This window comes from Hylobates moloch, unplaced genomic scaffold (genome assembly GCF_009828535.3).
Source record: "Hylobates moloch isolate HMO894 unplaced genomic scaffold, HMol_V3 SCAFFOLD_3, whole genome shotgun sequence".
Lineage (NCBI taxonomy): Eukaryota > Metazoa > Chordata > Mammalia > Primates > Hylobatidae > Hylobates > Hylobates moloch.
In genome coordinates, this window is record NW_026652278.1 from 99,575,631 (window position 1) to 99,599,881 (window position 24,251).

General features: G+C 36.8%; 1 protein-coding gene across 1 annotated transcript in view; it reads right to left on the reverse strand.

Annotated features, from left to right (window-relative positions):
* Nucleotides 1-24,251, reverse strand: part of MYO3A (myosin IIIA) — a 276,610-nt gene that overhangs the window by 194,967 nt on the left and 57,392 nt on the right. Inside the window, exons 5-8 of the mRNA XM_032144934.2 lie at nt 22,450-22,554; nt 21,789-21,888; nt 5,313-5,389; nt 644-789 (exon numbers count right to left, since the gene is read on the reverse strand). Of these exons, the coding sequence (XP_032000825.1) occupies nt 644-789; nt 5,313-5,389; nt 21,789-21,888; nt 22,450-22,554 (428 nt within the window). The remainder of the gene's footprint in view (nt 1-643; nt 790-5,312; nt 5,390-21,788; nt 21,889-22,449; nt 22,555-24,251) is intronic.

Below are 24,251 nucleotides of genomic sequence, written 5' to 3' on the forward strand. Positions count from 1 at the left end.
AACCGCCACTCATAGAAAATAGTGTTTAAAGAAATTAGTTTATAGGATAGTAGGGGAAAATCTGTTGATACACACATGAAGGACTGGGGGCTACATAAATAGTCAAGTGCTTTCATGGCACCAAAAAAGGTTATTCTTCTAAATTTATTGTTTTATATTAATATATTCAAAATATTAACATGTTTAAAATCATTATTTTCTGGATAAATTTTATATATAATTTTCTTAATAATATTATTCTAAAGTTCTGAACGAAGGGAAATCTTAGCAAGTAGTAAAAAATTACTAGATTGGTAGGTAAAGCAAAGCAAAACACTTGCACAGGCTATGGACTCTGATGCCTCACTGACTCATTGGGGAAGGTATAAAGAGTGGGAGGAACTGCTATTTTCTGAAATTAAATCCTAGCAAAAGAGAGAAAGACACACTGATTATCAAGAGAAAGCTCTTTTACTTAGACCAGGGAAATGCAACTACTGAATAAATACAATGTCTCAGAAGAAGCAGAATAATATTCCAGGATCTTCTGCTCCCAACTTGTTGGAATATATCTGAACGTCTCCATGAAGAGCATGATTAACACTTGGTGACTGGAGGAAGTAAATCGGGCTGCAGATACTGGACCCAATGTTAGTCATCTGACCTTGGTATTTTGAAGAGTGCTCTCATGGGATGAAGGTCAGCTAGTGGAGGATCTCCATCACCCAGCTCAATGGCCGTGACACCCAGGGACCAAGTGTCACATCTGGCATCATAAGTGGTATCCAATTGCTGTTCACATGCAATCACCTAGTAGAAAACCACACCATCAAAAGGTGAAATTTGTGACCTTAACAAGCATGTAATAAAATACTTAGAACAAAGCATTAAGTATTTAAACTGGTGAAGTTTGATAGCTATAAGTAAAGACGAAGGCAGTAACTTAGGAGGAGAATAAAAGATCAAATTATTATTGGTAGTAGTATTTTTGTTCTGGGAACAGATAATACCTTAGGAGGTTTACAAATATAAGGGAAGAAGCCTATGAAAAATATTTTTGAAAATATGGAACAAAAAGAGGAAAGAAATCATGTCCCAAATGGAAAAGGATGGGATCAAATGCACAGCTAAATATTGGGCAGGGGTAGTCACTCAATAAATATCTATTGAGGGAATGGGCAAAGATGAAGGCTATGTTTTTGAAGAATTAAAAGTGGGGGAAATAAAGGTAAACATGCTTGAGGGCTGTCTAGTTAGATGGCCTTGATCTCTACTGGCAACTAGAAGGCAAGGCTACCTAAGGGAGGAATAAGACAAGTTTGGAGGAATGTGAAAGCTTTAAGCCACTAATAAAAGAAAACTGAATAAAAATAAATCTTGATGTAATTTTACCAACAGCCTATCTGAGGCCACCCTAAATTGTAAAACTGCAACCCGGTTTTAAAACATGTCAGTAATCGAAAGATGTAATTGAGAGACAAGGAAAAAAGAGGAATTTGATTTTGTAATTTTATAAGATTGTATTAGATAGAGAAATTATTGCATTGATTACTTCCCAATTTAGTTCTAAATGTGTAAGTACAAATGCAGATTGATTGTGAATTGTAATTATTAACATCAATAAACACAAAAAGGAAATTCAACTTTACATTTTAAGAACCATTTTTTTGCATTTTTAAAATTTTATGTTTTGTGCATGCCAACCCACAAGAAAAATAAAAAAATAATTTTGGAATGATGGCAGATTAGAATTGTGTCATTTAAATACAGTACTGTAAAATGATATATAAAGTGAAAAATCTAAGGCCCTTTTAGGAACAATATCTCACCTTCTGACTTCACTTAACATCAGGTTTAACACATTTAAAAAATCCATGTGTGGGCACACTAGAATTCAGTTGGTAACATTTACATACATGTCATCCAGGAAAGGTGACTCCTTCATAAATAAATCTTTATTAATACCTGACACTAATGGCAATGAGAGGAAACAGTTTAGTTATAAGCATATCAGTGTGATTAAAAAAGTAAAAAGAAGGCAATGATAAACACAACATATCGGGCAACAGACACTCTTGAGAGGAGGCAAGGAGTTGGAATAGAGGAAGAGATAGAGGTCAATGCATGCTATTTGTAATATTCTGGTTCTGGCGTGGGTGGCAAGTTTATGGGCAAATAAGAAGACCATTAACCAATTCATTTCTAAGTACCTGAAGGACAATAATAAATGCATACATAAATAAATTATGCATGTGCATATATGTGCATATATATGTCTATATCTAAAGAAAGAGAGAATAGTTTCTCAACTTAGTATGATGGGACATCATCATACATAGTGCTTCTTAACCTTTTCTATGAAAGTATTTTTAATATCACATGAGAGTGAACTGCTGAAATCAGAGAGCATAGCCTGAAGTACTGAGGGAAACAGTAAAGTCCTAAGTTTTACATTAAAAATTCATGTGGCAAATATTCATAGCAATATTGCTCTTAATGACAAAAAGTGATAAACACCAACATGTTCATCAACTGACAAATGGATAAACATAATGTGGTCTATACATACAATGGAATATTATTCAACTCTAAAAATGAGTGATGCGTTAATACATGCTTCTACATGGATGAACCCTGAAAACATTACACTAGGTAAAAGAAGCCAGACACAGGGCCATATATTGTATGATTCAATTTATTTAAAATATCCAGGCTGGGCACAGTGGCTCACGCCTGCAATCCCAGCACTTTGGGAGGCCAAGATGGGCGGATCACAAGGTCAGTAGATCGAGACCATCCTGGCTAACATGGTGAAACCCCGTCTCTATTAAAAATATAAAAAATTAGCCAGGTGTGGTGGTGGGCACCTGTAGTCCCAGCTACTCAGGAGGCTGAGGCAGGAGAATGGCGTGAACCCGGGAGGTGGAGCTTGCAGTGAGCCGAGATCGCGCCACTGCACTCCAGCCTGGGGGACAGAGTGAGACTCCGTTTCAGAAAAATAAAATAAAATAAATAAATAAATAAAATATCCAGAAAAGGCCAGTCCACAGAGACAGAAAATAGATTAGTGGTTGCCTAGAGTAGGGGAGTTTAGGCAAAGATGAGGAGTGAATGTTAATGACTACTAGGTTTCTTTGAGGGGGAGCAAAAACGTTTGTGATGATTGTGATGATGATTGCACAACCCTGTGAATATACATTAAAAATCAGAATATTGCATGTGTTAAATGACCTAATTCTATAGTTATACCTTTATAAAGCTGTTAAAAATTCAAAAATGCATTCATATGAATTTCTCATTCTGTTAATATAACTTTGTTTGCTACAGTGTAAAAATAATGTCTTTTGCCCCATCATTTTTTTCCTAAGGAAAATTATTTTTCAGGATAATACATTATTTTATGAATTTACATGTGTGGTCAGAGGATATATACTCATACAGGCTCAGGTGAATTTATGTCCGAGTTTGCCTTCGACATTCTTGTTTAATGCTTGTAGTCCTAGAATCGTAATAAATATCACCCACTTTCACTCTCCAAGGTGTCCTGATTTGTATGATAAGTTGTACAGTCACCTACTACAGTCGCTAATTCCCTTGTTACCTTCATCCTGGCAAAGGATGTCTTTATGTAACCAACAAATACTACTTTTGATATAGAATTTAATTTAAACATGCCAAATCAAGAATTTCACTTTTCAAGTGATAATTGATCTGAACAACCTTGCCTCCTAGGCTCTAAAAACATTGAAATACTTCTATGCCATTATGGTGAATATATATATATATATTTGTTCACCTTACTGCTTTCTAATTCTTTAATACCATAGAGTGGTAGATACGGAATATCTTGATTAACTAGAAAGCTGATTATTTAAAATATGTTCTTCAAGGTTTGAAAATACTTATTATAGAGAGATTAATATAATATGAACAAAATCTCAAACATGTATTTCCATGACAGCTTGAAAAAAACTGTAGTGAAGCATTTCTCATATTTATTATATCCATTAGCCTGCAAAGCCAGAAAGAACTTTCAAGTCCTACTGTGCTACTATACAGGTTTATTAATAATAAAACTGACATCAGAAAAATGACTGTCTAGTAATTGCATATTATATAAGTGTTTTTACTAAATGGAAATTTAAATATTGAATGATGGCTTGTTATAGTAAATAAACATACAAAACTCATAAAGCTAGGATATTAATTATATAATATTATATGTAATATTTATTGTTATATTATTAATATATGCAAACAAAAAGCAATATTTAGTATTACAACTAGGTTTTTATTAACTTCTCATTTTTGCAATTTTTTTGTAAGTTTTAAAAACACTAGTAATACATCAGAACAAACTCTAAAGAAACTCTCCTTTGAGATTCTCTTATTCAATTTTCGTTTTTGCTTCTATGACTATACTTTATATTTTTACTCTAAGATATGCTCCCTGTTAAAAAAAATTTTTTAATCCATTGTGGATTTTTTTAAGTTTCTTAAAATACTTCATCCTCTGTCCATATTTTGTACTAAGTTTACATTTTAACTTGTTTTGCAAGTAATAATTAAACAAGTATTCAAATAAAAACAGCATACTAGCATTTAATCCTCAAATTTAATTATAAGATTTGAAAATATTAATATAGTATATTAATTACTTCTCTCCCTTCACTCCCTAGAAAACTGGAGATAAATAGCAGTGCTTTCCCCAACAGTTGTAGAGAGAGTCTTCAAGAATAAGGGTCCATTACAAGTGATAAACATAATTAAAAAGATTAAAATCATTAATAGTGATGAGGGGAGAAGATGACTCTTGAAAACTTTTTCCCTCAACTATTTTAGCAGTTTATCTGCAACTTCCCAAAGGTAATGATGTAAAAAATTAATTAAAGCTAAGCATAGCCCCCAGGCAGAGTGACTTAATACAGGAACCTGCCATATACGTTAATGGACCTGAATCTGATCTCACAAAGGCTAAGGGTTCTCATAATATTATATTTCTATTATAATTTTAAAAGATAATGTAAATATCATTAGTACAGATACACGCTAAACACCTAAATTTAATGAAAAATCAAACCTGGAAGTAGTTTCTCTTTACATCATCTGGTTTACTCATTCCCTCTTTCACTGATTCATGTGTTCATTCACAGCCCATTTATTGACCACCTCCCAGGTGCCTCCTCACACATGCAAAATTCTCACATGAAGACAACACAACTGAGAGTTTCTTCTGTTATATTCCAAAATGCTTACGGAGATAGAGTACACATAAAAATGAAAGTCAGACAGGATCAGCTATTACGTTTGTCTCCCTCAAAACTCTATCTGACCTCAGGAGCCATCCAAAACGGTGTTCCTACGGATGTATTCCGACGGTGCCAGGTGCTGGTGAGCTGTGCAGACACACCTAGAGGAAAAGACAAGATGTACTTTTTTGCATTAATTACTCATATAAAGAGCTTTCAATTGCTATAATCTGTTTTGCAAACTAATATTAAAATTCTATTTCCTCAAACCTGCCAGTGGACCTAATGTCACATTAAAGGATCCTAAATCAGGATTTCTGCAGAGCTAAAAACCAGAATGGTGCTCCTAGTTTCTCTTTCTCAACTCCAAATCCTGCTCCTTCCTAAATCCCCATTTCAAGTCTTAATTCCCCCATGCTGGCTTTTAATCTGCTCCAATTATACTGATCCCTATTTCTTTCTATCTTCTACATTGTAAACGATTTTACATATTTTGGCATGTAATTGTTATTTGAATAGCGTGCTTCCTCCCTACCCTCTTCCTGTCCCTGCCCACTAACAAATTCCAGTGACTTTGAGAATGTCCTATATGGTGTTATGCACATAGTAGGTGACTTGTGAATCTTCATAAAATTATTTTCCATCTACCAACCCTGGGCAAATCACACCTTATCTGACTGGAAGTTTCAAATTAACTATATCTATTTAAACCAACATCATTAACAGAACGAGTTCTCTTCCTTTAGAGAGATTACAGACTGAACAGCTACAATAAAGTGGTATAATCAAATATTTCAGTCATGTCATTCCATTAATTCCACCTTGTTAGATACACTCATAACTGACCTTCAAGAGAATTAGGGGTACAGTTTCTTTTCTCGATTTTCACATTCCTGCTCCTCACACAAGGGGTCCTGGTTATCTGACTGTACACAGCTCCTACCTTTCACCTTGCTCTGGACTTGATGGGTTAAACCCAAATCATGGGCTTTTACTATCTGATTTCCCTGCTTTGAAAAGTGCCTCCCCAAAGTCACATTAATTTTAGGCTTTGGTTGCTTATCTTATAAGCCAAGTAGAGGAAAGGTACTAATGGAGATTTAAAATGGAGACATATTTTATTTCTCCAAGATGGCACTTGACTTTTACCATGAAATTCAAAGGCCATATGCAACCAAATGGGTGTTTCAGTATTGGAAATATACTTGGGCAGAAGAGTAAGGAGCGTAACATTAAAAACAGGACACATGCCCAACTATGAACAAGTGACAGAGGAAGGAATTTACTAAATTTCATGTTTTTTGAGTGCTATGCAATGCCTGTTAAACTTCAAGATCATTAAACTAACACAAAACTAGCTTCACAGCTAGAAGATAACTTAATGGTCATAAATTCTAACTTGCTCATTTTCAGGTTAGTAAACTTAAGCTGGAAAGAAAAGTCACTCTCCTGAGGACAAATGACATTTTTACTTAGTGTAAATTCCCACAAGAAAAATAGCTAAGATAGAAAAATGCAAAATTCTATTAAAATGATTGACATAAATTACTTTTAAAGGCAACAGGGATCCAAAGTATGGGTTCAGGAGCCCTAGGAAGTAAAGAAGATTAGGAAAATCATCTTGTCTAGAGAGTAACTAAAGGAATAAGTCACCAAGATAAACAGTTACATAATCATCTCAAGAGAGAAGCTGCTGATGGGTGGAAAATTCCAGGCAGAATGTTGGTATAGTGAGAAGACACAGAAAGGAAAAAGAGGTCAAAAAGGAACAAGGCTGAACAGAAAACAGGCTAATAGAAAGAGCAATAATCTATTAAAAGTCAAAGCCACAGGAACATTATAGAGGTTTAGGTTTATGTTAATGCTTCTTCAGTCTTTTGCTTTGCTAGGGAATTTTCAGGCTATTTTAGTTCTGTCCAACAAGGCTTCCTGGGCTATTCCATGGCTGAACAGCAACTTCATTCCCTATTGCATAAGTGATATTTCTAGGGAGAGAAACATGCAGGCTTTATTCTTGTAGTCAAGAAAACGCCTAGGGTCTTAGAAAGACAGCAGAAACATCAAATATGTGTTTTCTATTCTGGCTCAAATAGACCAGACAACTTCTGGGAACTCAATTTGCTATAACCCTTGACATCTCAATAGAACAGACAGAAAAGCATAGGTTTTGTCATTGTTAATAACAAAATACTGTAGGAATGAGAACTGAAACTATAAAAATATAGAATTTTGTCAACATAAAGGTGTCATAAATTGTATTATACCATCTAACATTATTATTTTGTTGATGAGGTTAAGACACTCTGATAGTTAATTTTATGTGTCAACTTGGGAGGGCCATGGCTATTTTAGGTCACCCAACAATGCTTCCTAGACTGTTCCATGGCTGTACAGCAACCCCATGTCCTATTGCATAAGTCAAACGGTATTTGGTAAGACTATATTCTGGATATTTCTGTGAAGGTATTTTTGAAATCAGATTAATATTTTGAAATCAGATTAATATTTAAATTGGTGGATTTTTTTAAAGTTAAATAAGACTTTTATATTGACGTGCAGTAACGAGCAAAAGTTTTGCTCTCCCATTTCTGAAAGTTACATGAAGTTTAAAACCTAGTTCTACAGTTGACATTTTTAAAAGCCTAAGACTTCCACATTGGTTAGACAACTCTCTGCTTAAAATAGTTTTTATTTTTTATTTCAATAACTTTTGATGTACAAGTGTTTATTTGTTACATGAATGAATTATATAGTGGTAAATTCTGAGATTTTAGTGCACCCATTGCCCAAGTGGTATACGTTGTACCTAAGGTGTAGTTATTTTATCCCTAGCCCGGCTCCCGCTCACTCTCTTCTGAGTCTCTAAAGTCCATTATATCACTCTGTATGCCTTTGCATACTCACAGCTTAGCTCCCACTTATAAGTGATAATATATGGTTTTTGGTTCTCTACTCCTGTGATACTTCACTTAGCATAATGGCCTCCAGCTCCATCCAAGTTGTTACAAAAGACATTATTTTATTCCTTTTAATGGCTGAGTAGTATTCTATGGTGTATATATGCAACATTTTCTTTATACATTCATTAGTTGATGGGCACTTAGGTTGGTCCCACATCTTTGAAATTGTGAATTGTGCTGATATAAACAAACAAGTACAAGTGTCTTTTTCATATAATGACTTATTTTCCTTTGGGTAGATGTCCAGTAGTGGGATTGCTGGATCAAATGGTAGATCTACTTTTATTAATAGCTCTTTAAGGAATCTCCATACTATTTTCCATAGCGGTTGTACTAATTTACATTTTCACCAGCAGTGTATAAGTATTTCCTTTCCCCCATATCCCTGCCAACATCTATTGTATTCAGACTTTTTAGTAATGACCATTCTTGCAGGATTATGGTGGTATATCTCATTGTGGTTTTAATTTGCATTTCCCTGATGATTAATGATGTTGAACAGTTTTTCATACGTTTGTTGGACTTCATATATTTTCTTTTGAGAAATGTCTATTCATGTCCTTTGCCCACTTTTTAATGGACTTATTTTTTTAATTGGTGATTTGTTTGAGCTCCTTGTAGATTCAGGATATTAATCCTTTGTTGGATCCATAGATTCCAAACATTGTCTCCCATTCTTTGGTTTGTCTGTTTATTCCATTGATTATTTATTCTGCTGTGCAGAAGATTTTTAGTTAATTAGGTCCCATTTATTTATTTTTGTTTTTGCTGCATTTGCTTTTGGGGTCTTAGTCATGAATTCTTTGCCTAGGCCGATGTCTAGAAAAGTTTTTCCAATGTTGTCTCCTAGAATTTTTAATAGGTTCAGGTGTTATATTTAAGTCTGATCCATCGTGAGTTGCTTTTTGTATAAGGTGAGAGATAGAGTTCCAGTTTCATTCTTCTACATGTGGCCTGACAGTTTTGTCAGCACCATTTATTAAATAGGGTATCTATTTCCTAATTTATGTTTTTGTATGCTTTGTCAAAGATCAGTTGGCTGTACGTATTTGGCTTTATTTCTGGGTTCTCTATCCTGTTCCATTGGTCTATGTGCCTACTTTTATACCTGCACCACGCTATTTTGGTAATTACAGCCTTGTAGTATAATTTGAAGTCCAGTAATGTGATGCCTCCTGATTTGTTTTTTGTTTTTGTTCAGTTTTTTTGTATTGTTTTGTTTTTTTGCTTAAGATTGCTTTGGCTATTTGGGCTCTTTTGGGTTCCATATTAATTTTAGAATCATTTTTTCTAATTCTGTGAAAAATAATATGGTATTCTGATGGGAATGGCATTGAATCTGTAGATTGCTTCGGGCAGTATGGTCATTCTCATAATATTGATTCTTCCAATCCATAAGCATGGGATACATTTCCATTTGTTTGTGTCACCTGTGATTTCTTTTGGCAGTATTTTGTAGTTCTCCTTGTGGAGATCTTTCACCTGTTCAGTTAAGTATATTCCTGAGTATTTTTATTTTGTTTGCAGCTATTGTAAATGGATTGAGTCCTCAATTTGATTCTCAGCTTGGTCGTTTTGGTGTATAGCAGGGCTACTGATTTGTGTACATTGATTTTGTAACCTAAGACTTGACTGAATTAGTTTATCAGATCTAAGAGTTTTTTGGAGGAGTCTTTAGGATTTTCTAGGTATACAATCATATCATTTGCAAACAGCCAAGTTTGACTTCCTCTTTTCCAATTTGGATGCCCTTTATTTCTTTCTCTTGCTTAATTGCTCTGTACTTCCAGAACTATGTTGAATAGGGGTGGTGAAAGTGGGCATACTTGTCTTGTTCCTGTTCAGGGCGAAAGCTTTCAACTTTTCCCCATTCAGTATGATGGTGGCTGTGTGTTTGTCATAGATGGCTTTTATTATTTTGAGATAGGTACTTTCGATGCCTAGTTTGTTGAAAGTTTTTATCAAAAATGGATGATGGATTCCGTTAAATGCTTTTTCTGTATCTATTGAGATGATCATATGGTTTTGGGTTTTAATTCTATTTATGTGATTCATTACAGTTATTGACTTGTATATGTTAAACTACCCCTGCATCCCTGGGATGAAAACCACTTGCTTATGATGAATTATCTTCTTGATGTGCTGTTGGATTCAGTTAGCTAGTATTTGGTTGAGGATTTTTGCATCAATGTTCATCAGGGAAATTGGTCTGTAGTTGTGTCCTTTCCAGCTTTTGGTATCAGGGTGATACTAGCTTCATAGAATGATTTTAGGGAGGATTCCTTCTTTCTCAGTCTTTTGGAATAGTTTCAGTGGGATTGGTATCCATTCTTCTTTGAATGTCTGATAGAATTCAGTGAATAGGTCTTGTCCTGGATGTTTTTTGTTGACAGTTTTTAAATCACTAGTTCAATCTTGCTGTTTGTTATTGGTTTAAGGTTTCCATTTCTTTCTGATTTAATCTAGGAGGGGTGTATGCTTATAGGAATGTGTCCATTTCCTCTACGTTTTCTAGTTTGTTGAAATGGTTTTTATTTAAATAATGTAAACTAAGTATATAAATCATAATCTTTTTTCCTTTTTTAAAAAATTTTTTTAGATATAGTCTCACTTCCATCGCCCAGCCTAGAATGCAGTTGTGCAATCACAGCTCACTGCATCCTCAATTTCCTGGGTTCAGGTGATTCTTCCATCTCAGTCTCCCGAGTAGTTGGCACGACAGGTGCACACTACCACACCCGGCTGACTTTTATTTTGTATTTTTAGTAGAGACAGGGTTTCATCATGTTGCCCAGGCTGGTCTTGAACTCCTTGGCTCAAGCGATTCACACATGTCTGCCTCCCAAAGTGCTGGCATTACAAGTGTGAGCCACTACCCTGGGCCAGGAATAATCATCTTTAATATGTAAACAGACCCTTGAGCCAGGGAGGCAGAGGCTGCAGTGAGCTGAAAGATAGCACCACTGCACTCCAACCTGGGTGACAGAGTGAGATGCTGTCTCAAAAACAAAAACAATCCACAAAGTAAACAGAATGCTATATTTGACAATCTTATTTAATTAAATAGCATTTAACAAATATATGCAAAACTCTTCAGTTAGTATATTTCAAAACCATTGTAAATCTCTAGCAAATTGAATATTAAAGTGTGCCCTTCAGCAAGTCATTTTGCTTCTGTAGGCTCTTGTTTTCTCATTGTTTAATTTAGGGGATTGGAATAAATAAATGCTTCTTTATTACTTTTGGATTAAAAACTACTTAGTGAATCTTTTGGGGTGCGGTGGCTCATGCCTGTAATCCCAGCACTTTGGGAGGCCGAGGCAGGTGGATAGTGAGATCAGGAGTTCAAGACCAGCCTGGCCAACATGGTGAAACCCCGTCTCTACTAAAAATACAAAAATCAGCCGGGCGTGGTGGCGTGTGCCTGTAGTCCCAACTATTTGGGAGGCTGAGGCAGAAGAATCGCTTGAACCTGGGAGGCGGAGGTTGCAGTGAGCCAAAATCACACCTCTGCACTCCAGCCTGGGCAACAGAGCAAGACTCCATCAAAAAAAAAGAATAAAAATAAAAGAAAATAAAACTACTTAGTCTATCTCATGGATGCTATATACTTTCACATCAAGAAATTCACATTTTGCATATAACAAGGATAAAAAATCTTTTGATGTTCCTGTACTTAATATACCAAACAATACTTAAGCTTCTTTCCAGCTTTAACATTCAATGAGTCTCTACAGCAACTCAAGGTAACTGGCTCACTCCAACCACCTGTCCAATCAATATTCATGTGATTTCTCTTGGAAGTCCATCCTCTCTCCAGTCTTCCTGGATCTAGATCTTTTCCTTTCTTTAAGATTTAGTTCATATCTTATAATAAAGATAATTATATGGCTTTCTTTAAAGATCTCAACATCACACTGTTTGCTGCATTCTTCTTGGCTTTGGACATATGGACTATGCACCCAGCTCTGTCTGCATCATTCAACCCTGGATGACTATGTACATGTGTACATATGTCCAGTACTGGACCTTAGCTGTAGAGAGTATATAGCATACTTCTCATTCATGGTACACTATCATCACTGATACCTTGTCTTATTTTTCCATTTCCTTTTTGCCCCACTTACCTCCTCCATTGTCCTCTCTCCTGCCCACCAAAATTTCTATTAACTTAAAGTTCTTCAGAGATTAAAATTTTAGAGCTGCAGACTAAAATATTTTAGTTCTAGTCCCAAAGACTTGTTTTACAATGAGAAGAACTGAGAAGCAAAGAAGTCATTCTTAAAAATATAAGTAAAGTCCTCTTGGTTCACCTGAAGTTATCACATCATAGAGAAGCCCACTTGGTAGCTCTTATTAAAATTTCTACAGCTGTGTTGAGGTCAAACAAGGGAGGTTAAGGCTTCTGTTTTTGAGTGAACTTGATAGCAACATAAAAACTCCTGAGGTTGCTCTGCACAGCCGCACCTGAGGAGTAGGGAGAAGAGACTTTCTCCAGTGAGAGAGTAGGAGGCAGCAAGCAGTCTCGGCTCTTGCCTTTCACTTACCTGTCCCAGTTCCAATGCCTTTGGGCCTGCTCTCTCATTTGTGAGACTGCCTTTTGTATTTGGCCTTTTTTGTTGAAGCTAGTTGGGGCGTCTAGTCCTTACAACTAAAAGATCGTTGACTAAAACATACACCAGTATCTATAATGTTAAACAGCTTAATTCGACTTTGAAAAATAGTTTTGGAACTTGTGAGCCCACAGGTTCTGCTTGAATCATAAAGCTCTAAAATAAAGAGTCTACTTATTCACGGTTCAACTTTATATAATAATTACGAAGACCCTGCCTTCCAAATAAGGTAAAAGTCACCTCCTCAAAGTACAAAAATGTATTCTGGATGAGTAATATATTAATGTTTTATATAGTTATGAGCATTCGAAAACTCTGCCAACTTTTAAAATGGTTTTCCCCCTAGTTTTTTTCTTTTCAGTGTATTATTTCACTCTATAAAGAACTAGCTCTCAAGTTTTCAAGATTCATAACATTCAACTAATATGTATTACATATATACATATATATACATATACACACAATTTCAACCTTAGAGAAAAGTTGGCAAAAAAACTACAAAGTACTTTTTTTCCTGAACCATCTGAGAGTAAGGTGGGCTACATAATGCCCCTTCACTCCTATATATTTGTTTGTAATTGACACAAACAAGGATATTCCCTCCACACAACCTTCAAAATCAGGAATTTTAATGCTGATACACTTCTATCATCTACTCTACAGAGCCCATTCAAATTTTATCAACTGTCCTAAATATATCCTTTATAACAAAATGATTGAATCCGGGATTATGTGGTGCTTTTAGTTGTCAAGTTTCTAATCTCCTTCAATCTGGAGGAGTTCCTCAATCTTTTCTTGAATTTCATGAACTTAACATTTTTTTTTAAGATTTCAGGCCAGTTGTTCTATAGACTGTTACTGAATTTGGGTTTGTTGTATGTTCGCTCACAATTTTATTTTTGGCAGGAACATCACAGAAGTGATGCTGAGGTCTTCTCATTGCATCCTCTCAGGTGCTGTGTGGTTTGCATTCATCTCGTTACTAGTTATGTTTGCTTTGAGAACTTGATTAATGGTTGTGTCTGCCAGTCTTTCCCCTGTAATCTTTCCCTCTTTCTTTTGTAATTAATTAGTATTTTGTGGAGAGATATTTTGAAACAATTAAGCTACCCTATTTCTAATCAAAACTTAACCCACTAGTTTTAGCAGCCATTGAAATTTTTGGATGAATTAATTATTACATAGATGGTTACCAAATGATGAATTTTAAAATTACACGATTTCTATCTGTACTCATCAGCATTCTTCTGTAAGGAAAAGCTTTTGCTTCTCCCCATTCATTTAATTATGTATGTATTTATGGCAGTATGGATTAATGGAATTTTTATTGCATTCAGTGAATTACCATCATTACCAGCAATATTAGTATTTTGGTGCTCAAACTGTCCCAGATCTAGAGAGTAAGAATTGCTTCAAGTTGGCTTCTGTGTGCTTCTGACATGTCTCCATCAATATTTGAGTATTTCCTTATTTGGAGGGCACAGTAAGTTCCAGGGTCATCTCATAGAGCCCTAAAATCAGCCTTTCTCCAAGAATCCTTGATTCCTTTCAGTTGAGAATTACATTTAAAAACCAAAAGCTAGGTGCTAGATGTGCTCTCTTAATGCACCCTGTTAGTGGAATTAGCTAGGTAATATGTACACACACATACACATACACTCACATGCATTCACATTATATTTATTTTATTTTTGCATCTGTTTACATATATTAAAACGGTGAGTTCACATTGATACCTCCAATTCCAATCCAACCTCACCATAATTCTTTTCTCTAACAGTAAGAAACCTGCCTCCCGTTGTCCTCAGTAAATCTCCTGATTGTATCAGGCCTCCTTTAGGCAACCTGTCTCTTCTTTCCACCCTGATCCCTATGCAGATGCCTTTCTCACTACAGGAAGTTCATCCCCATACAGGGTCATCCCCATCACCCTACATGGATGTGCTTCTCATACCACTTGGGGACCCAACACTCCCTGCCAGCAGACACCTTCCTCACCTCAGGCTCCAAACTGCCTACTGAGCTGCACCTGGACTCCCATGCTTGCTTGTCCCACCTAATGGCTTTTGTTCTGAATTATTCAGAAAGAAAGGAAGGATTGAAGGGCACTTCATAATTTTTAAGTTCGGGTGTACTGTCTCACTTGGTGCTAAAAAGTGGGTTACTAATAAATCACAACTTCTCTTTAACCTACATTATGCATTGGGGATTTGGTCTAAAATTGGGCATGTGGGTAATAAGAGATTTAAAACCATAAAATATTCTGTCATAAGAATGAGGTCTAAATAAATCACAAAAAGTACATTCTGTACTTTTGTATTGAAATGTTAAGTATCCTATTAGAAACGAAGTTCCCCAGAGAGAAATCCGCAGAAATGAGAACTGAGGGCTGTCCTTTAAATTTAGTCTCTTTCATTTTCTATTCAAGATAAGGATTGTTTTTTCAGACATTAGTTCACTTGCCTGAAGGGATCTATCTCCTGGGAAGTCATATTATTGATTGATTGATCATATACCAGTGATGGCTAATACATTTCATTAATAATATTTATAACCTCACTTGTCATTTTGCTCTCTGAGGTATCTGGTGATTTTTTGTAAAAGTATATACCCCACTTAATAAAAAACTAAAAGGTTTTCTTAAAGGTCATATCCATAATGAGCATTAGCAAACTGAATCTTACTTTTAGTGTAATTAGGTAGCTTCATATTTAAAGTAATACCGAATTTATTCCAGCAGAGGGTTACTGTTTTCTTTTTTGGAAACATAAAGAGGCACCTCTTTTGGAAACTTAGATTTTCATTATTTAGCAACTATTTATTAAGCACCTACTATGTGTATAGCACTGAGGTATAGGCTAAGTAGGAATATTATCTCATAAAAATGGTAACAGTTTAGATTTTCTGAATTACGAAGTATCAGCAATTATACTGAGTAGTTTGCCTCTGGCATCCCATTTACTCTTCACAGCAACCAATCTTAGGAGGTAGAGACTTTTACACATTTGTAGATGTGCAGGTTGATGCCCTTGCAGATTCTGTGTGACTTTCTCATTGTCACATAATTATATGGCAAGTCTTCCCTCCCCTTCATTCATTCATTTATTAAGTACTTTCAAAATGTTAGCACTGTACCTGGTTCTAGGGACAAAGTGACAAAGTGATAGATCAGACAGAGAAATCAATAGCTTAGCAGAGAAAGCACTCAAATAAAATATGATTACAGTGAAGTCTGACAACTGGTTGGCTAAATGAAGTACAGGGTGTTGGGGAAAACTCGGGCAAACAGAAGTTAGCTGGGTGCTGTTAGATATGAATTCTAAATTTCTTTTCAAAGAATCAATATGTCAGTAAGTTCAATTCTTTGGCTTCTACTTTTAAACTTAACTTCCTCATAAAGCAACCTTTTTCAATTACCTCCTCCACCCTGACTCATTTCAATCACCTGCTCCACCCTGAATCACTCCGATTACCTGTTCCACCCTGACTCACTCCGATTACCTGTTCCACCCTGACTCATTCCAATTACCTGCTCCACCCTGACTCATTCCGATTAGCTGCTCCACCCTGACTCATTCCAATTACCTGCTCCACCCTGACTCATTCCAATTACCTGCTCGGTCATAACCATTTTTCCCACCAAACCACTCACCCCATCACTCTCTTTAATTTAGCCAATCAGAATTAGTTTAGCCTGTGCGGTCTAACCCTAGCCAAAAGGGGAACGACACAGCAGCAGGGGCCACATGCATCAGGGATAAGAACTCCTTCCCCTCCCTTGTCCAGGTGTGCGCTCACCATTGCTCCATCTGTAGGGGTGCACCCTTCTATAGAAGTAACTTGCCTTGCTGGGCTTGCCTTGCTGAGAATTAAAAAGAAAATTTTATATTTGAATTATATTCGAGTGCTATTTCTTTTGTGGTACCGAAACTTTATATATAACAGTGCAGAGGAGAGGGAAGATTTCTACACAGGGAAAGTATCATGTTTGTAACTGGTCAAAATTCAGAATCTACTCTTAGATACACAGGGAAATTGTAATTTCTTCATTTTGCCTATAACTATTATGGCTTTTCCCCAAGCTCAAGCCCACTGGCTGGAAGAAAAATAAAGCTCAGTTAAATTCAATAAAACTGTAAGTCCTTTTAGATAGGGTTCAGTCTTTCTTGGATAAAAGTGTTTTCTCCATTTATCATATAGCATCCCTCCTCAGAAAGGGTCTCATTCTGTCACCCAGACTAGAATGCAGTGGTGCAATCACAGCTCACTGCAGCCTCGAACTCCTGGGCCCAAGCGATCCTCCCACCTCAGCCTCCTGAATAGCTGGGGTTACAGGTGCATGTGACAATGCTTGACTCATTTTTTAAAATAAGTTTTTGTAGAGACAGGGTCTTGCTATATTTCCCAGTCTGGCCTCCAACTTCTGGGCTCAAGTAATCCTCCTGCCTCATCCTTTCAAAGTGCTGGGATTATAGGCATGAACCACCATGCCTGCGCCTCCTCTTCTTCTTTTAAGACCTTGTGTCAGGGAGAAAAGAGAGGGTCCTTGGGCATGGTGGCTCTCTAGTTTCCGGGGCCATAAGCTCTTGTCTGCCTAGCCGCTAGGTGCCCTACTGGGCTCCCAGGCCATAGTCTGCCTCCAGGGAGCTTGTGGTCTGTGCCTCTCATGCAGAGAGAGCTTCCTGTGGCTCCTCCTGCAGATTAAGTCTGTTTGCTCCAGTTGGAGCTGAGAACACTCTGAGGTCTGGCTGTGACTCCCATTTAGACACAGCAGAGCTGGCCCAGGGGATCTGCCCAGTGCCTCACTGTACACCCCCCTTATCTTCTGAAAAACCCCCTCTAGAAACTCTCCAGCCAGATTATCAATTATTTTCAGGTTTCTGGAAACTAAAGCTAAGGGTTTGGGGAAGCTAACTTGAGTCTTTGCACCATCTGATCATTCTGCCCCTCCAGGTTAGCAATGATGTGGCTCACCCCGGACAGGAATGCCGCAGATTCTGAGTGGCTTCCTCAGGAACGTCGAGTGAGAGTGGTAGGAAGTGTGAGGGTGACATCATTTGGTTCTGTGTCCCCACCCAAATGTCATATCAAATTGTAATTTGGGGGAGGGACGTGGTGGGAGGTGATTGGTTCATAGGGGTGGATTTCCCCATGCTGTTCTCGTGATAGTGAGTTCTCACGAGACGTGCTTGTTTAAAAGTGTGTAACCCTTCCCCCATCACTCTCTCTCTCCTGCCACCATGGTAAGATGTGCCGGCTTTGCCTTTGCCCTCCTGCCATGGCTGTAAGTTTCCTGAAGCCTCCCCAGCCATGCCTCGTACACAGCCTGTGGAACTGTGAGTCAATTAAATCTCTTTTCTTTATAAGTTACCCAGTCTCAGGTAGTTCTTTATAGTAGTGTGAGAATAGTCTAATACAGAAGGTAAGAGCTCCTTCCTGCCCTCGTTATCTTTTTAAAAGCTCATCTCCTACACTCCAGCCTGGGCGACAGAGGGAAACTCTGTTTAAAAAAAAAAAAAAGCTCATCACACTGCCCTGCTTCACCCTGTTTGATCTTTCCACAATGATCCTAGAATTGGAAAAGGTTTCTCCCTTCTTTCTATCCTCTCTTATAAAAAAAAACCGTGTGGTGTATCCCTGAAAACTCTCTCTATATATGCTAAAGAGAAGGTAAAGCAATTTAGACAGATTTTCCTCAGGAGATAGGCTTTCCTCAGGAGATAGCCTTGCTATAAATTCCTATTTTTGAATGCTAAAAACTGAATGTTACCTCAATCATGGTTTTTTTTTTGCAATTTGCATTCCTTCTAGATAAATGTTCATATATTCCCGCTGCCAAACAGAGTGATGCCTCAGGCACACTGGGGTGAAGATCATGTTATCAGGCAGGAAAAAAGGAAAAAGCACGTCAATAAATTTCAAAGTACTTTCCAAGTTACAAGTGTAAGAGCTCTGACTGGGAAAGATTATGGCGCATTTAAGGTAGTGAAAGATGCGGACCTGGCTAATAGGTAATAGGAAGAGAGAGTACCTGATTAGCACCAAGAGATATAAAGAAGTTATTACTCATTAGTTGCTTACTCTGTGCCAGCACGGAGGACCATAAGGAAAAGCCCTCCCCAAGGGATGGGGATACCGAACAAAGTAGTGGCAGGATCAGATGTGTTTTTTGAAAGGATCCCCCTGGCTGCAGTGTGGAGAAAGGACTGGAAGAAAGGGAAGGAGATTAGGACGCAGGGAGTTCAGTAAAGTATAACTGCAGGAGCCCAGGCAAAAGACGAGGGCTAGAACTAGGGCAGGAGCAGTAAAGGTGGAATTTGGGGATATCTAACAGAGAGACAAGTTTTGTGTCTAAGTTATATAAGTGGGAGGTGAAAACAAGGGAAGACTCAAGGATGAGCTTAAGATTTTCATCTTGAGCAATGAGTAGATGTGGGTGACTTTCTAAGACAAGAAACTCTTTACATGTAGCAGATTTCTAGACAGATGAGGTGGTGCAGCTCCATTTTGGACATTCTGAGTATGAGGTGCCTGACAGTCATCTAAGATCTTCAGTACCCAATAATGAGCTGATAGTATAATTATGAAGTGACAGATTCAAATAAAATTGATTCTAAAACCCTTTACTCCCAGCTGTAGCTTTCTCTGAAAATTTGATTTAAAAATAACATGAGGACATTGATTTTCAGTTTGATTCTGCAGGTTGTGGTTTACCATATCTTGTTCTTTCTGCCCTCAAGAAGTTCCAGTATAAACGGACACCCCTACCATTCTCAGGTTTTAATTCATACAACAACCTACTAATCACCATAGGCAAACTGAATCTATGTCCTCTTACTGTGGAGAATATAAATAATATAAGCGCTATCTTATATGTAATTAATAATATGTTGGTGTCAGACACTAGGAATACATTTCATAAGCAACTGGCTCTCTTTTCTAATTATTGCCGAAAATCTATAAATCAAATAATGTAAGAACAAAGCTCTCATTTTGTTAACTACTCCAATGTATGATGTTTTAAAAAGATATCATATAAAGGCCGGGTATGGAGGCTCACGCCTGTAATCCCAGCACTTTGGGAGGCCGAGGCGGGTGGATCACAATGTCAGGAGATTGAGACCATCCTGGCTAACATGGTGAAACCCCGTCTCTACTAAAAAATACAAAAAATTAGCTGGGCATGGTGGTGGGCACCTGTAGTCCCAGCTACTAGGTAGGCTGAGGCAGGAGAATGGTGTGACCCAGGAGGCGGAGCTTGCAGTGAGCCGAGATCGCGCCACTGCACTCCAGCCTGGGTGACAGAGTGAGACTCCGTCTCAAAAAACAAAACAAAACAAAACAAAACAAAAATATATAAAAGCTTGCCTTATTTGTTATCTAAGTATATGTTTTTAATTTAGTTCATTTTGGAGGAAATCATAGGAATTTACCTTTCTCAAAGCTTCTGGTTTACCAAATTTTTCTTTAATAGCTAAAAAGCTGTTTATTGATACTTGTTTTAACAATTTTCTATCTATGCTATATTTACTGTATCTATTTTTTAGAGGAAGGGAACTGTGAGATCCCAAGTTAAATAGCAAGTTCTCCATTTGGGTCTGTGTTAGAGGATAGCCAAAATTATTTTCTGGAGAGAATAATGGCCCCTCCTGTGGAGCAGTGAAGAATGATTTGTTGTAATTTCAAGCAGAAGCCCTTATTAGTACACTAACTCAGACAGATTGCTCAAGACTCTGAATTCAACCAGAACCATAGACTAGCTGCACCCCAGTTATTAATCAGGAATTCACAAATTCACTGCTGCTCAGTAGTTTTCAAATGCACAGGTGAGAAAAACAAAGCATATGCACATGCATGTTTGAGGATACACTATTCATCCATTGCTCTCTAGATGCTCTGAAATTCATTCCTGGGCTAAGCCAAAATACTTGGATATTAAAGAAATTTAAAAAATTAACCCATTAACTTGCTGAGCTTTAGTTTCCAAAATGCAAAATGAAGGAAGACTCATTCATTCAACTAACACTTAGTGGACTTCTATACTCAAAGCATTAGGTCTATGAAATAGACTAAGACACAGTCCCACTTCTCAAAGACTCTGTCTGTCCACCTATATTTCTAAGTATCTTTATCTGTAAAGACCAAATGTATAATTATAATTCTATATGATAAATGCAAACATGGAAGTATACGCAGGTTATAGAAGCACAAGGAGGGATACCTTCCTTACCCAACTACAGTGCAAAAGGGAAGGAGAATAATGACTGAAGGATACTGAGACATCTTCAGGATTACTGTCACCCACTCTCACAAGAAAGTTTAGTAAATATGGAAATTTATTATCTCACATAACAAAAGGTCCAGAGATAAGGCAGGCTCCAAAGTTGATTGACTTAGTGCCTCAATTATGTTATCAAACACCCCCATTCTTCCCCTCTCTCAGCTCTGCCTTTCTCAGAGTTGGCTTTCTGCTCAGGACAGAGCGTCTTAGTCACAGGTAACTGTAGCAGTTTCCAGCATCACTGTACGACATGCAAGGGTACTGAGGAAGAAAGAGACCATCTTTTCCTGTTTCTCCTTAGGAGGGAGGAAATACTCCCAGACGATAATGAAAATTTCCCCTCACATCTCAAAATCCTGGATTTGGATATATGTTCATTTGCAAAGTAATCACTAGTAGGAGCCATGAGATTGTCATTATAGGCTTATAGTAATCATTTGAGATGCTGTCTGTTTTAGAGGACCAACTATGCACGTTACTACACTGGTGTTGTATGAGCACAAACTAGCTGACTTGAAAGAAGTCACCCTTTCTTCTGGGAATCTCTCATTTGCCAAATTATCTCTGCACTTCTTACCTCAATAAGATACTACTGATTTTTACTCTATTTCCAATATCTAGAAAGGAAGGTCATTCGAAAAAGATCAAATCATATCATACTGGTTCATTATGGAGTTAAAACTCATGCATTTTAAACAAAACTTACCAAAATCTACTAGTTTCACTCCGCCTTCAGTGGTCAATAGAATGTTATTTCCTTTCACATCTCTGTGGATAGTTTTGTTATTATGCAAATGTTGAAGTCCCTAGAAGATGAGAAATATATAATGTCTCTTAACAAAAGCATCAAACAACAAAAATTTTCAGATGATGTACCTGTACAAAATCAATAGGAAACACATAATAAAATTAACATTCAGACACTCAAATGTTTCACATTGAATTAGTCACATCAAGGAACATCATTTCCACTTTGAATTATATAAAAATTCACAGAATCAAAGCATGCTCCTTAGTTCTTAGCAAATATCATATTAAAAATGTGTGAGTTTCAATGGAAGAAAATATTTCATATACTTATTTAAGATAATGGCCAAAAAACTCTATTATTAGTTTTCTACCTTCATCACTATCACAGTCTCAGAAATACACCTAAGAGGTCAGAATTCAGGATCCTGTTGGTACAGTGAAAGTAAGTTTGTAGTGGAAAAAAAGAATTAGCTATGCTGAACATGTCAGATTTTGCATATATTCTTGCATCAATAAATACTAATGTAGTATAACCAGTGACATTTTTCTAAAAATAGGATCTACATTTTTTTAACTTGAACGGCTTCATAATTAATGCACAATTTAAATTGCCTTACCATTAGTGCTTCATGTAAAATATAGGCAATTAGAGGCTCACTCATTCTTTCACCCCTCTTCAGAAATCCTTTCACAAGGTCAGTCACTGATCCTCCATTGCACAGCTAAACAAGAATATTTTAAGATGGCTATTAAAATACATGTGACATTTTATGTTCTTTCTAGAAAAGGTTTTCCAAGACATTTTTTAAGGTGTTCCAATGTTCTCTTTCAAATGATTAATGCCATTATCTTTATGGTTTCATAAATAAAATGAATATATAAACTTATACTTATGTAAAATTAATTCCTAGAACACAATTTTCACATGAATTAATTTTTAGAAGATAATTTGGAGAAGCACTGAGCTTGATTTTCAAATTCAAGGATAAGAATAATGATTCTACAAATTATTCTCAAATTTTAGGATCTAGGGCTTAAAAGCATTATTGATTTATGATAGTTTAATCAATAGTGCAATAGATTATGTCACCTCAAAACAGTTATATACTATTTTGTATGTACATTAATTTAAAAATTTGAAAAAATTTCAGGATACATTATTATTACAGTAAGTATTACAAATAATATCTTAGAAAATTACCTAGAATATCATGTACCCATACGTACTTAAGCATCCTCCTTCCCCTCCCCACCCCCAAAACAGGGAGAATGTACACAGAAAAAGAAGAGGAAGGAACGTGGTAGGGGAGTTTTCCACATCTGGGTTCTCCAAAGTTAGGTAACATTAAACCCCACAGAAAACTTTCAAGAGCTGTATGTTTGCAGAACAGAAAAACACTGATATTAGCAGCAAATATTTATTAAAAAGGGAAGATAAATGGATAAATGGCCCTGGAACAAGAGAACGTCCCAATGAAGCACTGACCCCACAAATCCTTCATCCTCCAGTCCCTAATACTTCAGCCTTTGCCATCAGCCTTGTCACACATCCCATGGCTCCTTTCTGTCTGTGGTTTCCCTGCCCATCACCCTGACATACGGAGCCTCCTCCTTTCCCACCTGCTTGGGAACTAAAGAAACCATCATTTCCCTCACTCTCTTCTAACCCAAGTCAGAAGGTGAAAACAAATTGAAAAACGGAATAAATTTTCTCATGCAATTTTTCTAATGTGGTGATTAGATTTTACTGGATGCCTGAACACTGATGGTACATTGTGGATTAGATAACAGTAGTTAAGATGAATTGCATACTTACTTTGTGCCAGGCACATTTCTAATCAGTTTACATGACTATCTCTAAACCTCACCACTGTCTGAAGTAGGTAGTATCGTCTTCATGTTAAAGATGAAAAAACTGAGGCACATTTATATTTGGTGTTTTTCTTCATTCAAAGAAAACTTCTTTCAGGTTATACAGGAGTATGTGCAGCCTAGCATTCCAAGACTTGCATTTTTCTTCTGTATCAGGAAGGGTAATATCCTTTCAGCTGCATAAACAAAACAGTGTTGCTGCCCTGGAAGCTGAATAAAAGATCAGAGTGGCTCCACTGTGGCCTAGTGCTACTGGCTCACAAAAGTACTCACAATTGATTGAAAAGAAATTGTATCTTTTAAGTTGCAAGCTGCTTATTTAAAAAAAAAAAAAAAAGCCAAAAAACTAAGTTTGGCTGGGTGCAGTGGCTCACATCTGTAATCCAGCCCTTTAGCAGGCCAAGGTGAAAGGATCACTTGAGGCTAGGAGTTAGAAACCAGCCTGGGTAACACAGCAAGACCCCTGCCTCTAAAAAAATTTTTTATAAAAATTAGCCAGGCATAGTGGCACATAGCTGAGGTTCAGCTATTTGGTAGGCTGAGGCAA